This window comes from Anguilla rostrata, chromosome 4, assembly GCF_018555375.3.
Source record: "Anguilla rostrata isolate EN2019 chromosome 4, ASM1855537v3, whole genome shotgun sequence".
Lineage (NCBI taxonomy): Eukaryota > Metazoa > Chordata > Actinopteri > Anguilliformes > Anguillidae > Anguilla > Anguilla rostrata.
This window is the reverse complement of record NC_057936.1, coordinates 51627771-51644057: the sequence shown is the minus strand read 5'-3', so window position 1 is coordinate 51644057 and position 16287 is coordinate 51627771. Positions and strand designations below refer to the sequence as shown.

General features: G+C 47.0%; 1 protein-coding gene across 3 annotated transcripts in view; it reads left to right on the top strand.

The window, feature by feature from the left end:
* The window catches only part of rttn (rotatin), a 39705-nt gene that overhangs the window by 11790 nt on the left and 11628 nt on the right, over window positions 1–16287 (top strand). For all 3 annotated transcript variants that reach the window (XM_064333120.1, XM_064333119.1, XM_064333121.1), the window contains exons 20-41: window positions 182–270; window positions 640–757; window positions 1437–1533; window positions 1713–1778; window positions 1909–2100; window positions 3189–3428; window positions 3612–3756; window positions 4430–4584; window positions 5534–5753; window positions 6760–6888; window positions 7039–7149; window positions 7857–8015; window positions 8428–8505; window positions 8845–9031; window positions 9431–9522; window positions 9907–10000; window positions 10136–10328; window positions 10727–10817; window positions 11356–11506; window positions 13652–13789; window positions 14329–14534; window positions 15865–15970. In XM_064333120.1, the coding sequence (XP_064189190.1) occupies window positions 182–270; window positions 640–757; window positions 1437–1533; window positions 1713–1778; window positions 1909–2100; window positions 3189–3428; window positions 3612–3756; window positions 4430–4584; window positions 5534–5753; window positions 6760–6888; window positions 7039–7149; window positions 7857–8015; window positions 8428–8505; window positions 8845–9031; window positions 9431–9522; window positions 9907–10000; window positions 10136–10328; window positions 10727–10817; window positions 11356–11506; window positions 13652–13789; window positions 14329–14534; window positions 15865–15970 (3057 nt within the window). The remainder of the gene's footprint in view (window positions 1–181; window positions 271–639; window positions 758–1436; window positions 1534–1712; window positions 1779–1908; window positions 2101–3188; window positions 3429–3611; window positions 3757–4429; window positions 4585–5533; window positions 5754–6759; window positions 6889–7038; window positions 7150–7856; window positions 8016–8427; window positions 8506–8844; window positions 9032–9430; window positions 9523–9906; window positions 10001–10135; window positions 10329–10726; window positions 10818–11355; window positions 11507–13651; window positions 13790–14328; window positions 14535–15864; window positions 15971–16287) is intronic.

Genomic DNA, 16287 nt, shown 5'->3' with positions numbered 1-16287 from the left:
CTGCCCACGGCCATATGTTTAAGACTTGACAGGAAAAGTAAAATTAAAACCGCCTCTAGGCTTGAAAAAAGGTGCTACTTGTGAGTCTTTGTTTTATTCTGGGTTTATGATACTGCATTACTCACTTAGCCGGTCATCGAAAGTTTTATTTAGCCAAACAATTGCGTTTTGCTTTTCACAGATACAGCAATGCACGCGGTTTTAAAGAGTTTGGGACTGGTGGAGAAGGTGACATCTTTTATTCAAGATTGCGTGAACAGCAAAATTAAGGTAAATTTCACAAGTAACAGGACTTACTGGGTCTGTAATTACAGATATGAATTCAAAGTGGAAGTGAACTGCATAATTAATTTAAGTTGACTTGAATTTTTGCTGTTTGTCTTGTACAGGCTTGGCTCAAATGAAGCCTGTTTAGCTTGAATCGTGTACTGTCCTATACAGGCGAATTCTGTAATATTCACTTGAGCCTGATTGCGGCTGTTCGTTCAGCATTGCCCCCTTTAAAAGAAGAGTATGTGATCGTGACCATTCTGGAGTGAGTGTTTGTCATTTGACACGCCCTTACGGCATTTTGATTGGCACGGTTGAAGTAACGGCAAGGCCACGGGCGTGTTATCCCCCCCCCCCCCCTCCTCACAGAACACAGACTGCCTGTTGGAGCCCTGCTTTTCGATGCTGAGGAAGTTAGTGACCGCCGACCCTTCGCTGCGCCACACCCTGGCTCAGCGGCCCGCCTTCCTGGTCACGCTGCTCAGAGGTATCCCTCCACCGCGCACGCGTCCTCAGCCGGCCCTCTAACCGCCTGTCACACGCGGCGGAACCGCTACCTCACCCCCCGCCCCCCCAGTGAGCGCCAGCCAGGGAGACACCAGAGGACTGCATTACATGACAAATGTTTCAATTTTTCATGCTTTGTCTGAGCTGTCTCCTCACCCGGAGGGGGGGGGGGGGAGATGGGGTGGCGCGGGGGGAGGAAAGTTAGGCCTAAAGTAGAATGGATTTCAGCCTCCTCCACCGGTTACCGTGCCGCCGATATCAGCTCATCCGTCTTGCGCTCAAACTACCCGACCGCGCGCCGCGGTTTCAGACGCGTTCCTCCCCTTCATCTTTCTCAAACGGCGTTTGTCAAATCGCATCAGCCTCTTTTCGGCGATGCGTTCACTTCGTCTCGAGCGGCTGGGCGTGGGAGTTTTCTGAAAACTTCACCGGCAGAACAGTTGCGCGTCGTATTCCCTTTCTCATTTCTCTGCCTGTTTTGTTCTCTGATATTAGCTCATTTTCCTCGCGCGTACCGAACGTCCCCCGCAACGCTTGCAATTAGCCGATGTTAATGTGTGACCCTGAATCATCAAGCAGGGTTTCCGTTCCCTGGCCATTTTGGTTATCGCCATTAATTTCTGAATGTTCCTTCCTGCTCCTTTTTTGTTTCGTTTTAGCCTCATTGATAGTGAAGGAGGATGCAGGGGACTTGTCAGAGGCGGCCGCGCTCATGTGCATGTTGATGTTCGATGAAAGCGCAAGGATGGACTTGTGGTAAGAGGTGTCTTCCTCTGTCACGACCATCGTCCCACTGTCTCTTTGTGCATTGTGTTGCCTGCAATATCTGTTTCATCGCTGAACGAAATTGGAATGTGTGCATTTCATCACTGGTGCCATTTGTATTCATAATCACGCTTGAGGATGCTGGTGTTTAACTGTCGTTGTTTTGTCAGGACCGACAGTTCTGATGCCCGTGCAGTTCCCTCCCCGTTCTCAGTCCCGGTGTCTGTGATAAGGAGGTAATTCTCCAGCACGTTCCTTTAGCTACCAAATACAAAATGATTTTACCACGACATGAGTAATGGCTGTTTAATTACGTCTGTGTGTCTTGAGGAAATGCGACTCTAACCGTTGTCTGTGCGCGTGAAGGTATGACCTGCCGCTTCAAGCCTCGTCTCACCACGCGGTCAGCCCGTACTGCGTCGTTCTGCCTCCGTACGCCGACCTGAAGACTCTGAAACCGGCTTGGGAGATGCTGCAGTTTGCCTGGAACCGAGCGTGGCATTCTGGGATAGATAACCTCCTAGAGCAACTGAAGGGCTACGGAGGTGACCTCCCAGAGTGAGCCTCATTTCTTCATTTGGAAACAGCGCGTTCTGTGTGCTTGGCATGCTCTCTGGTGATTTGTTGTTCAATTTGCGTTTTTGTTGAGGAGTGACATGCATATCTGTCCCTGTTTGACACTTCGTTACAGTCCCTGTCATGTGTGTGCTTTTTCCATTTTGTCTTCATTTTCCCTTTTAACACGTTTTCCTGGAGTTCTAATTCCTGTGTGGAACATTTTTACAAAAGAATACCTTTGAAGTACTTACCAATTTTGGTCACCTCATGCTCAAATTTGTCATCGGGAATTGGATGAGGTACAGTAGTGGTCTCATAACAAGTGCATCTGTGTCAGATTTTTCTTCACTTGTATTCTATAAGGCTAAATAAAAACAAATGAGTACACCACTGCATTTATCTTTCAAAGTAATGAGACTGCTTAGCATATCTCTCGCAAGAGGATAGATCAATTCAGGTCTGTAGTGCTCTTAAGGGAAAATATAAAAATGTTTCTGTGTTGAAGGAAACCTTGAAAATTTACCACAATTATGTAGTCTAACATTTGTTTGCAGAAAATAAGCAATTACATGGAAGAATGTGTTAGCTTATCGTATGCTTCACATGCTTGAAGTGTTATGCAGAATTGAACATATTAAAAAATAACCCATTTAGATTGAACAACTGAGTAGGAATCCTTTCTTGTTCTTGTTTTTTTTTTTTCTAAATTTAAGGAAATACTTAGTAAGTTTATTCAAAATGGTGTAATCATCCCCGGCATCAAACTTTTAAATTTATTGAAGCCTAATTTGTTTTCCGACCTTTGAATAATGAGTTAGCAGTATTTCTGTTGCTGGTTTCATGTACCTGGAACTATTAATGCATTAAGGCAATTATTAAGGGAAGTGCAACAACATGCTCGGAGATTTATGAGGCTGGGTGTCACTGAATATTAAACGAACAGGGAAAATAATCTTTCCTCGGATGATGGCAGAATCATTTGCCTCGCTTCAGTTGTCGGACAGATAGCAGATGAGCCACATTAGCACTTCGCGGAACAAAGGCTTTTCTCTCTCCCCTAATTTCTTATCCTTCTTTTAAAATTTCAGGTTCCACGCCGATCTGACGATGCCTGCAGCCCAGGGGGCGCTGTTGAAAGTAACGCACGTCAGCAGCGGGCTGCGGGACTGCCTGGAGTCCGTCCGCGGCGCCGACTCCCACAGCGCCGTCGGCTGCGCGCTGGCGAGGCTGCGCTTCTACCTCCTGACAGACCGTCTGGCCCTCAAGCTGGGCTCCGACAGCTCCAAGAGCGTCCTGAAGACTCTGGGGTGGCGACCTGCCATCGAGAGGTAGGCCGCCGCGTGCCCTGTTGCGCTGTTATGTCATGAATTGATGGAACCGTATGGGATATGAAGCTAAAATGGGAAACTTTCAAGCCTTTAAACACGTCAAAAAAAGTTTTGGTTTTTTTTGTGTGCGTAGTGTGCTGTGTTTGGCGCAACCGTTTAGCTTGTTCATTTTCGTTGCTGCAGGTTCCTCCAAGTTCAGCCCGCTTGCACAGAAGACGAAAAGCTTCTGGCGGACATTGTGGCCTTTCTCAACGCCTTTTTCAAGCAGCAGAAGTCTGAAGCTGACGAAGCTGACGTGCGGTGGATACTGGAGTTGCTTCTTAAACAGGTCTTTTTTTTTTAAAGCTTGCTCAAGGTTAGAGTATGTGTGAGATTTTAGGCATTGCCTTGTTGCTTCCTCCTCCCTCCCCTCCAAACAAAGCACTTTTATTTTGGAAGGGTCGCATAAATCACACTGTCAACTCGTAGAAGCGCATTAATGTCACCAAACGGCTAGAAATGGAATGCCGAGCCTAAACTGTAGCAGTCGTTTAAAAATTGTGTTCATTCTGCTGTTTTTGCTCTCAGCGTGAGATTTATGGTCCTCTTATTTACATAATCTGGAGCGGAATTCAATAAGTCATACCTGGACTATCAATAATGTGCATGCAAACAATATGGCTTTCACGGCTAATAAAAGGCGCTTTGATATAATGCCTCGCGGGGATTGTGAAGTGGAAAGAGTTTCTAATCGCAGAGTCATTTCAAAGCGTGTCTGTGTCTGCACTGGTCCAGGAAAAGGTTATTGACTGCTGCTCACAGGTAAAGAAAAAAAAATCCAACGGAGTTTACAAGCCATCATTTAAAATGAAACGCCATCTTCTTTTTTTTATTTGGCATTACGAGCCGAGCGTTCGTCCTGGATACGGTTCGCGTTTGAATTGTGAAACGGAAGCGCGCCGTGGTGACGGGCCGGTGCCTTCATTAGAGCCGCTGTCTTGTGTCTGTGTTGCCGTTGGAAGGAGAGGAAGACTCTGCTGGGCCTGCTGGTGCGCGGCGAGGCTCCGCCCCCGGGGGACGCGGAGGAAGCTCGGGATCTCGTCACCCAGCGGCTGCAGAAGGCCCTGTCAGGCTTCTTCAACACGCTGCTGCACCGTCTCGCCCACACCTCCGACAGGTACCGCCGCTCGACATCCTTCGCCGCCCTCTATATATAGAGCAGGTGCAAATTTAGTGCCTTTCGCGCTCCGGCGTGCAGCCGGGGCGCTGGAGGTTGGCGTCGACGGCGAGGTTGAGCGCGCGGGTGCGAACCCGTGTGGTCAAAACCCCGTGAATCCCGCTAGGGTGCTAATTGACAACGCACCGTTCTGTTTTCAGCAAACTCGTCAGAAACTTCTGAGTTTTAAGTACTTTCACGATGACGGCGTGCAAATGTGTGCAGGTCTAGCCCTGTCCCTCGCTGAGCGTTCACCGTGGAACCCGCGCGTTAGAGAGTGTTTCTGAAAAGTTGAACTTTTTTTACGCTTTTTTTTTTTTCCCTCTGAGGCCACCTTTTGTTGTGAAGAGTGGAATGCATGCCCGTGAGTGCGCAGACGCACAGTGCGCATGAACATAATAAACGAGCGAGACAAACCGCTTCCCCCTCGGCTATTTGTTTTACCTCCTTCGGTACTTGGCGAGCGTGTATTTTTCCAGGCAAATCCCTTAATTGTTTTCCCTGAAAATTCATGAGCTGACCGAGTGCGGCGCGATGCGTGCTTTGTGCTGTGATGAATGGCGACGGCGGAGTCTTTAATCAGCTCCCTGTTAAACCTCCATTCCACCCCAGCGGGAAGAGCCAGGAGCAATTGAGGTGCCATCGATTTCTTGTCAACGATTGCTCTCGCCACGAGAAGATGTGAAACTTATTTCTTCATTAATTATGCACAAATACACTCATTTGCTGTCTTTTGTACATGAATGCGAAATGTCACATTTTTACCCATTCTTCGTGCGGCTCGGTGATACGCTTGAAATTTTGGACTTGTTGCCTCAGCTGCGCTTTCATGTGTGTGCCACATGCGGCCCCCTGGTTGAAGTGGAGCGCCTTTGAGGAATAAAGTGGCCCCCTTGTCTTTGAAATGCAGGATGAGCCTGGCCTTGGCGGGGCCTTTCAAGACGCAGCTGGCCGCGGGCCTGCTCCAGTGCCTGCGCGTGTCGGACGCGCCCCACTTCTACGGCCTGCCCTCGCTGGAGAGGACCCTGCGGGGGATGGCCCACGTCACCGCCCTCCCCGGGTGGAGCTCGGGCGCCGCCGCCCCGGACTCCCTGGAGCTGTGCGTCAAGTACCTGAGCGGCCTGCTGGAGGTCTGTGCGTGAGCTGCTCCACACCCCCCACCTCACTTCACCTCCCCACCCCTCTGCACCTCCCCCACCTCACTTCACCTCCCCCACCCTTCTATACCTCCCCCACATCACTTCACCTCCTCCACCCCTCTCCACCTCCCCATCCCTCTCCACCTCCCCCGCCTCATTTCACCTCCTCCACCCCTCTCCACCTCCCCCACCTCATTTCACCTCCTCCACCCCTCTCCACCTCCCCCACCTCACTTCACTACCCCACCCTTTTCTATATCTCCTCCACCTGACTTCACCTCCCCCACTGATGGATTAACAAGCCAGCCGTGTGCTCGCTCGCTCCCCTGCTCTGCTCCAGGCTGCGGCTTCACTAGAAAGCACATCAGGGTCACGGGCGTGTGCGTTAAATGTCCCAATGTCCCGTGAAGGTCCCCTTGAGAGTGGGCTTTGAAGGATAGACGAGGACATTGTGTTCAGGCTGCTTCAATGGCGTCTGTGCTGTTTACGGGACTGAAAAGCCAAGGTTTGGTTGGACGCCCCAGGCAATTACAGATCAACCTTTAACAGCAGGCATCCCGCTGAGCTTTATGTGCACAGCTCAAGCTTTTCCCTAGTGTTCATTTTTGAAGCATTTCAACTGTTTTAACCTTCATCAAAAAGATACATTTTACTGCATTGTCAGTAGTCTTTACATGTATTAATAATGTCAGAAAAAGCAGTGACTAAAAAGCAAGGGACACTGTTGTGAAAAAAATATTCATTAGATTGTTGAACACATGCTATTGTTCTGTGTAGTTTTGTTTGTATTAGAAGTCTACAAATGTCTGTTAATATTTTCATTTATTTTTGTGAAAAAATGCTGTCAAATATTTTGTTGCTGTTCAAGCTTAATTAACATTTAACTAAAATATAAATATTTGTAGGTCCCTGAACATTTTGTGGTGGTTTAAAGCAAACAGATTATTTATTTGTGTGCTGGAATGTCTTCCTTTATTTGTACTATTTGTACTTCTAGGTCATATCCTCTTTCTATGTGGAGTGGGGAGGGAACTCCATGTCATTCATGGGAAAAGGAGTCACAAAGAACGCGGTCCTCTGCTTGCTTCATTTATCATATGAAATGATGTCAGAGAGCAAGGATAAGGTCAGTGCACTCATAAATATGCCCAAGAAACAGCTTGGCTTTCTGCTTCAGTTGTATATGGAGGCTTGCAATGCTGAAAAGAGCTAATTTGTTATGTTTATTTGTTGAATGATGTGCTCTCTAATTCAAAGTGGATCTCTTTTTGTTAAGGATTGGATGTCCCTGTGGTCTCTGTCACATGACCAGAGCTCTGATGAGCCAGCTGCATCTCATTTGGGCCTGGCATGGCTCATTCCCTTATGGGTGGACAGGGACCCTGAGGTGGGTCATATAAATAAGAAAATAAAAACAAAAAAACAATCTATTCTTGCAGATGGATATTTTAACTGCGTATGATAGGATAGCATGTACATGTCATATTCACATTTTGTCACAACCCACAAGTAAAAAATGAATCTTTCTAATCACTAGCAAAATATGAATGTTTAAACTGAATTTTAAAGTACAGACAGACTGGTTGAGCTCTGCAGTTGGCACAAATGTGCCAACCATCCCGAAAAGGAAGCAAGCAACCTACATTGGATGAAGCAAGCATCCTGTCTGTTTCTTTCAATACAGTTTTTATCATGAAGTCAAATGCGTGGGTAGTCCTCCAAACAGATGGACAAAGAACAAGAATCAACGGCTATCGCTTCTATCGCTACAGAGAGTGGTCTCTGTAGCCATAGGGAGTGATCCATCGATTGTTTATTTTCGTTGTTTGTTGTCTCCCCACGCATTCATGCCCATCACTGTTTTGCCAAACAGTCACCAGTAGTCTTGTGTAACCTGTACAAGTTTCTCATCTCCTTTCCTGAATCTTCACCACGCCCAGGTATACTGACAGACCTTTTATGTGAGAGCGCACTGATCCGCTAGCGTGACACCAGAGACAAACACAGACGCCGTTTGAGCGAAGAGGCATCCTTTGATATTTTTTTCCAGGATGCGTATAGGCGGCTGAACTTCCGCCGCTCTTTCATCTCCAGGTGAGGTTCGCGAGCCTCGGCGTGGGCTCGGCGCTAACCGCGGTGCCGAGCGGGTGCCTTGCCCTCGCCGCCAGCTGCCAGAACATCTCCGGCGGGCTGTGGGCGACGCTGCTGAGCATCCTGCTGGACCAGCAGGAGTGCAGCATGGTGCGCAGGGAGGTGGGTCTGCGCTGCTTGTGAGCGGATATGCGGTCTTTCAGGCGCCGCGCAGCGCCGACCTTGCTTTCCGGCTAGCATCTGAGCTAGCTTTTGTTTTGCACGTGTAGTACACGGCTGGGTATTAACAGAAAGCCCCTTGCTCAACAGCATAACAACACTTGGAAACTGTGACCAAGTTCAGTTTCATAGCCATTACTGTACACTTACACCCCTTGGCTTAAACTAATGATGTGTTTCCAGTAATCTGAGGAATGAGCACTATGTATGTGTGAAAGGTAAAACAATCCTGCATGTTAAAAAATGGGTATTCCTTTACTAATGTATTTTAGATGACAGCCTGCATTACATCTTAAAGACAACCAGATGGCAGTATTGTTGATTTTTTTCTTTTCTTTTCTTTTTCTTCCTACAGGCAGCATTTATTCTACAAAATCTGCTTGTGATGCCCATGCCTGCCAGCATGGAAGAAGCTAAAGACTGTGCTTGGCAGGCAGGTGGCATTTGAAATGGATGCGTTTCATGCATTTACTTGTAGGCTGTCTGCATTGGGTTGTGGAACAGTGCAGCTGCATAGTTTTTTTTGTTCTTTTGCTGTGGTAGTTCTTCTATTTTCATAATCCCAGTGATATCTGTGCTTCCTCCTACACCATATTTACTGTTTCACAGGAAATACCCTGTGGCGTGTTTTAGGTCACGTAAATGTCCTTTCGTTTCCGTTAATTGACACTTGCCTCATACCTTCGAGTGCACCGTTTTGCCTCACTTCGGTTTAAGTTCTTCGGAAAAGGTCTCTCTCTCTGTGCTCTGATTGGTCCGTCTCTGGCTCCAGGGTCCGTGTGTGCACGATGAGAGCTCTGGCCTGTCTCTGGTGGGGCTGCCTGCCCTGCAAGCCCTCCTGTACCACTGCCAGTTCTTCGAGCACATCGGCCAAGCTGTCAGATCCTGCTACCAGGGCAGGTACACCTTCGACCTGACCTTTCCCAGAGCTCCTAGCCTTGTGGGCAGCGTGACCGAAGGTAATCCAATCCAATGTTGAACCCTGGGGAAAGCAGTCATAGACTGTACAGATGTCTCATTTCCGCACCTTCAGAAATCAATCCATTTATTAATTGTGTGCTTCAGGTCATGTGACATTTACATAAACATGTACACGGTAGCTTTCCCTTTATAAGTATAATTGATACAGTAAGAACAAACAAAGGACAATATACACTTTGATATTTGATGTCATAGTGGAAATGGCTCAGTGGATCAGATCTGGTCCTGGTCCTGGTCTTTGCCTCCGCGGTTCATTTTTGGTCTTTCCCAGTCAATTGTTGAGGTTGAGTTATTTTCTCCTGTCATCGATGTTGTCTTTTTACTCTGCTTTGCTACATCAGTGGCATTCTGTATGGTAATGCATGCATGTCCATCAGATTTTGATGACTCACTGAAGCACTGGAGATGCCCCACTGGACCATTAAACCAGGGCCCGGAGTCAGACTCCCAGTCCACATCGAGCACTCTGGTGAGTCACTGAGCAGATGCTGTGTGGTGAAACGCTCTTACACAAGGAGTTTTGTAGGAGGATTGGAAATACCTTAACTTTTGGAAAGGTTCAGGTAAATACCGTATATCTATCTTAGATCTGATAAAAAAGTTCAAGAAACTTTATACATTTGAAAGTATTTCTGGATTCAGATGCCTACAGCATGATTCATACTTTTCTCTGGCTGTTTTAAACCAACTGTCTTTAGCCTTCAAAAATATAAAAAAGTTAAAATCCAAGTCATTCTCAGCTTAAATTCAAAATGGACTTTTTTATGCTAATCTGTTATCATTTACACATGTGAAGATGGTGACTGATTAACAGTCAGCGTGAAAGGATGGTGATTGTGGTTGTGGGTTTCAGATTCTTCCAGAAGAGCCAGGTGAAAGCTGTGCGCCTCCGCTGTCCTCCTCCAGGGCTCCCACTCAGCAGATTGACAGCCGGCTCGTCGCCCAGGGTAGGCCAGAGCGTGCTGTAGTGGGCACGATTCAGAGCCTCCGGCGAGCCCTGGGCTCCAGGAAGCCTGCGCCGCTGTCCTTCTCCCAGGCCTCGCCGCCTTGACCGCGGCGCCTTCCGCTCTTTTGCGTTCCAGGCCAGAGCGACACCAGCGACTCCGGCAGCTCTCGGGACTCCCGCGCCGGGGAGGGGGCCCCGGAGCCCCGCGCCATCGTCACCCCCCACCTGGCGTCGGCCGTCGCGGGGCTGCTGGCCAACCTGCTGGCCGTGCTGCCCGAGTTCACCCTCAGCGCCCTGGAGCACGGCCAAACCCTGGCCGCTTTCGCCAGGTCAGCGCTCCCTAACGGACGCGCCCGTCCGCTGCAGCGCCTCCCGGCGGGGCTCTGCGGCAGCGCCGGCTTGGCCTTATTCGCCGTTATGATTCGGCGTTATTTGTTGCATTACATTTATTTAGCATGTGCTTTCATCCAAAGCGACGTACAAAAGTGCATATCATGGTCATTGGAACAACTACAAAACACAGGAATACTCATTTCGTGGTTTTTATAGCCAGGAACACAGCTCAGTTCACGCAGTGCACATTATTCTGACCTAACTTATGCCAAGTCAAACTAGGGGGAAGAACAAGCTACGATATTAGGACAAAAATACAAACAAAACACAGTTAAGTGCTGGCATGGGGGTACATGTAACATGAGTGCCATGAAAGGGGGGATTTGTGTTCCAGTCTGGTCGATGTGGGACCAATAGAACGGTGCCTGGGTGAGCTGAAGACCCCCGGCCTGCTTCCCGGCAATGAGGAAGACGCTAAGAACCAGGTGTGGTTTTTGGTTACTGTCATCAACATGTTGCTAAATGCACTCCCTTCATTGATTTGTGTCATCAGCATGTTGCTAAATGCACTTGTTTCGTTGGTTACTGTCGTCAGCATGTTGCTAAATACACCTTCGTTTGGCTCCGTGCAGTCAGTTGCCGTGATGTCATTCTTTTAAGATAGGTTCTCCTGTCATTCATGTGGCCTTGCGCTTGTTTCCGCTCTGACAGATTTGGTAGAGCTCAGTCCTAAAATAAGACCTGTTCTGACTTTCTCATCACACTTATACATTTTCTGGTGAACAGGTATTTTTACAGTCTGACTTTTCTCTGTTTTCTATTCCTTTGTTTCATATGCAGTTTATAATATATATAGAAAGACAAGCATGGTTCTCAAATCTCAAATACCCTTGCATATAAATGAATATATCATGGAATGTTTTAGAGCATAATGCCTGATGGCATTAATGCCTTGACCATAAAGCATAAAACGTGCAGTTCTGTGATGTTAAATGAAAATGCATTCTCACCTTCCCCTTTCAGGTTCTGAGCCTATTCCAGTTCCTCTCCAGTTTTTCAAAATTATTTCAGTCGTGTGTCATCCAAAAGCCAGAGCTGGTCTCTCGGATGGAGTTTATCAAGCCCTTGCTGGCCAGTGCGTTTACCCTGCTAACGCTGAACATCGAAGACATTGGTGAGGGGCGCCACGTTCCATTACATGCAGTTCAACATGGATTTGCCTGGAGATCTTCCAGACATATCTGAGGTTTAATCTAATCAGTCATAAAACCGAGCCTCCTTTTTGAAGACTGACCAAAGTTAAATGCACTCACAGTATGCCTTGATTAATTATTTAAAAGTATGAGCTTGGTTTTGGAATAAAAACTCTTGTAGAACACGAATATAACTTAACTCACTCTTACTGCGCCGTGAAAAAGCATTCGCCCCCTTCTTGATTTCCCCTTATTATTGCATATTTGTCACACTGAATGGTTCCAGATATTTAGACAAAATGTAATGTTAGAGGGAACCTGACTAAAACACGAAACACAATTAAAAAGATATTATTTCATTTATTTAATGAAAACAGGTATCAAATACCCATATCAGCCATGTGCAGTCAGTTGCCGTGATGTCATTCTTTTAAGTTGGGTTCTCCTGTCATTCATGTGGCCTTGCGCTTGTTTCCGCTCTCACAGGTTTGCTGGAGCTCAGTTTCCAAAATAAGACCTGTTCTGACTTCCTCATCACACTTAAACATTTTGTGTTGAACGGGTATTTTTTACAGTCAGACTTTTCTCTGTTTTCTGTTTTCCTTTGTTTCTCTATGGATAGAGAAAGGAAAGCATGGTTGAAGATGCGGTTTTTCGGTGTTAAATAAAAATGCATTCGCACCTTCCCCTTTCAGGTTTTGAGCTGGTTCCAGTTCCTCTTCATTGTTTCTGAATTACTTTCGTTGCATGTCATCCAAAAGCCAGAGCTAGTCTCTCAGATATAATTTGATATATCAGCCTTTCACATGGCAGTCCACTGTTCTTTGCCGAACTGCTTTAATTCAGAAAATTTGGTAGGTTTTCAAGCATGAACTGCTTGTTTCAGGTCTTGCTACAGCGTCTCTATTGAGTTCAAGTCAAGACTTTGACTAAGTCAATCCAAAACTTAAATATCCAGGTCCTGAAGTAGCTAAGCATCCCCACACCATCACACTACCACCACCACGTTTGACTGTTGGTATATTCTTACTGTGAAATGCTGTATTTACTTCACACCTGACATAATGGGACTCGTGTCATCCAATTTTGACTCATCTGTTCATAGTACATTATTGCAAAAGTTTTGGGGATGATCCAGGTACTTTTTTGCAAATGTGAGGTGAGCATTGATGTTTATCTTGGTTCCTCCCATGAATCCCATTTTTTACCAGTATCTTTCTTATTGTAAAGTCATGAGCTCTGACCTTAGCTGAGGCAAGTGAGGATGTTTTCTGGGATCTTTTGTGACTTCCTGGATAAGTTGTTGCTGCGACCTTGGCAAAATTTTGGCAGGCTGGCCACTCCTGGGAAGATTCACCTCTGTTCCAAGCATTTTCCCTGTGGAGATAATGGCTCTCACTGTGGTTCGCTGGAGTCCCAGAGCCTTAGAATGGCCTTATAACCCTTTCCAGACTGATCTATTTCAACAACTTATTTCTCATCTCTTCTGGAATTTCCTTTGATTATGGCATAGTGTGCTTGTAGAAACTTTGTGTGGTGACTACCTCACTCTGATGGTAAGGTTCAATATGAGTGAGGTTTAGATTCAACAGGCTGGCTGCAATCAAGCCTGGCTGTGTTCAATCAGATGGAAATAATTGTCAATGAAATTTGGTTGATTGCTTGAGTAATGAAGGGGCAATTGCTTTTTCACATGGACAATATGGGTGTTTGATAACTTTTTTTATCAAATGAAATAATACATTATATAAATATAAATAATATTACATTTTGTATAAAGATCTGAAACCACTCAGGGTGACAAATATGCAGTAGTTGAGGAAATCTGGAAGGAGGCAAATACTTTTTCACTGCACTGTATTTGTAGGGAGAGATGATGTATCCTTTTTTCCCTCAGTCTGCTCTGTAAGTTAATTGAAATGGCAAGATGGTATCCAATGGTAGCCATTCAGTATGGAGAAGAGGATTCAGATACTGACCGACTGAAACAGCTGTCTGTTTTAGCCCCATTAAAACTCTATGCAGATAGAGCCCAACTTAGCATTTTAAAGGTTTTAGCAAAGTTGTGCACGCAACTTTGAAAGGGAAAGGGACAGCTTTTGAGCGCGTTTCCCTCGTCCCTCCAGATGCGGGGACCAGAAGCTCCGCGCTGCACACCTGGGTCGACGCGTTGGCGCTCCTGGCCGCGCTGCTGAGGGCCGACAGCGCGGCGGTGCTCCCATCTGTCGCCGGCGCTCTGGGAAAGCACTGGCAGCCATTTTCAGGTACCGCCCCCGCCATCGATACGGGGGGGAGACTGTAATTTAAGGCACGTCCGGGGGTGGGTGGGGGGGGTTGGGTGGTGGCGGTGGCGGGGAGAGTGTGCGGTGGGGCTTTTTGCGCGTGGGGGGACAGATGCTCGGGGACTGAGAAACGATGCCGTCAGAGCCGCAGTTCATTAGCTCCTTCGCTCTCGATCATCATTCTCTCCTCTGACGAACGGCGGCTCCCAGGAAATATGATGAGGCCCGTTAAAATTTAATGATGATTTCTGCGGTAAGGATATATCTGTGAGATTACATTAAGGCAGGCAAGCAAAGTTTTTTTCCCCTCCGAACCGTCTGCAGGCACAGGGGGCTCTTGCTCTTGCAGCGCTGGCGTAAACCGTCTTTTGACAGCCCCCCCCGCTTTGCAAAAGTTGCGCGTCCCGGGCCTGCTGCAGGCCCCGCCGGTCGCTGTCTCTCTGAAAGTGAAGTACAGGCCGGGTCCCCCGCCGTCGGGCACTCCCCCGTGACCCCCCGCCTGTTTGTTTCGGACCCCCCAGGCGCTCTGTCGCTCTGCGTCCGGCTGTCCAGCGAGCGGCCCGCGCTCTACTCCGCCGCGCTCCGCTTTCTCGCCGCCGCCCTGTCCGAGGAAGCGAAGAGGCGCGCGCAGGAAGTGGCCCGGTTCGGTAAACCGGGCCCGGCGACGCCTTTATCCCGGCTCCTGAGTGTCTCACCCGGAGCCCAGCTGTGTGAAGTCCTGCTGGAGGTAACACTGCCTCATCTCCCATACCCTGTATCACCTCACTCTCCAGTCAAAGGATTTTGCAGACATTTTATAGCCCACGTATCTATTTTACTTATTCATTCATTTTTGGTTACGGGCGCGGTCACACATACGCGAAATTAACATTGGCGAATATTCGTCCCCTGTTCACTTCCATTCTATGCGAGCGAAGGGGCGAATAAAACATTCGCTTCCTGTGGCGAAGCAAATTCGCATCTTCAGTTCACGTGGAGTTCACCTTTGGTGAACTTTAACCGGCGAATTCGCAGCCTCAACCAACAGAAAAGAAGTGTAGATAGATAGATGTTAATCTCACATGCGGTTTTATCGTGTTAAATAAAAATGCATTCGCACCTTCCCCTTTCAGGTTCTGGGCCTGTTCCAGTTCCTCTCCATTGTTTCTAAATTACTTTTGTTGCATGTCATCCAAAAGCCAGAGCTAGTCTCTCAGATATAATTTGATAGCCTTTCACATGGCAGTGGAAGATTTTAGCCCACTGTTCTTTGCCGAACTGCTTTAATTCAGACAATTTGGTAGGTTTTCAAGCATGAACTGCTTGTTTCAGGTCTTGCTACAGCGTCTCTATTGGGTTCAAGTCAAGACTTTGACTAAGCCAATCCAAAACTTAAATCATCCAGGTCCTGAAGTAGCTAAGCATCCCCACACCATCACACTACCACTAGTTTTCTTAGTGAGCCAGGATGTAGGAGACTTTGATTGTTGCTATGTATAACCAGCCGGTATCGTACGATCGTCAGTATACATTTTGCCGTCGCAAAACCGACAACCGCTCATGTGATATCACAGCCGCTCATGTGTGACCAACAGCTACAACCACTCAAACGCACTACGAACCAGCAAACTGATTTCCATGTGCGTCACATCCTGCACTGCCCACATCCAGCATGACAAGATACGAATTTCGCCTCGGCAGGCGATGGTCATTCGCCTGCATTCGCACGTGTGACTGCGCCCTAATCCAGTTTCTTTTGTCACCCAATTGGAATTTCGAATGCAGACATTCATATTATCCTATAGATCAAACTATTTATACACATCAATTGTTTATTTCAAATATTTCTGTTCCACTAAAAATTAATATATACAATGTATGGTCTGTCTGACCCATATCGGTATAGAGTGTGTTAGTATAAACATTTATAGTGATGGTCTGTATTTTGCTTGAATATACAATGTGTATACTGCTTTTTATGGAGTGGTGGTCTATATTTTACATGTATTAATTAAGGCTGTTTAAGGAGCATATTAGTCCACATTTTACCTGCTTTTTCTGCATTTTGTGATTTCTAGAGTTTTGAGAAGCAAATGTTTCAAGATCCTCTGAAGAAGGTTTCTGCATGGGCTCTCATGTCTTTGCTTGCAAGCAGTCCGAGTGCGCAGACTCATGCATTGAAAGGTAGAGCGCAGTTCCTGTGTACTCTTGGGTCACATAGCTGAGTCACTTGCCCTGATAGCACATGATAGCTACCAAGGAACCTCAGGTGACCAGTTATCAGTGTGAACCTCTCCACCAGTCAGTGCTGACTCCTGTCTAATAAACTGTGTGGCCTCTAGTGTGGACAATACTCGCTGACTGGTGTATTGGTGAGTGCATTGGAAGAGTTCCTGAGCTTCAGCTGCACTGACTCCTACACAAGTGTTGATGCCATAGTGCTTACACTAGAGGTCAATGCAGCTGGAGATTCTATATATTCTAAATGGGAGAAAATGTAA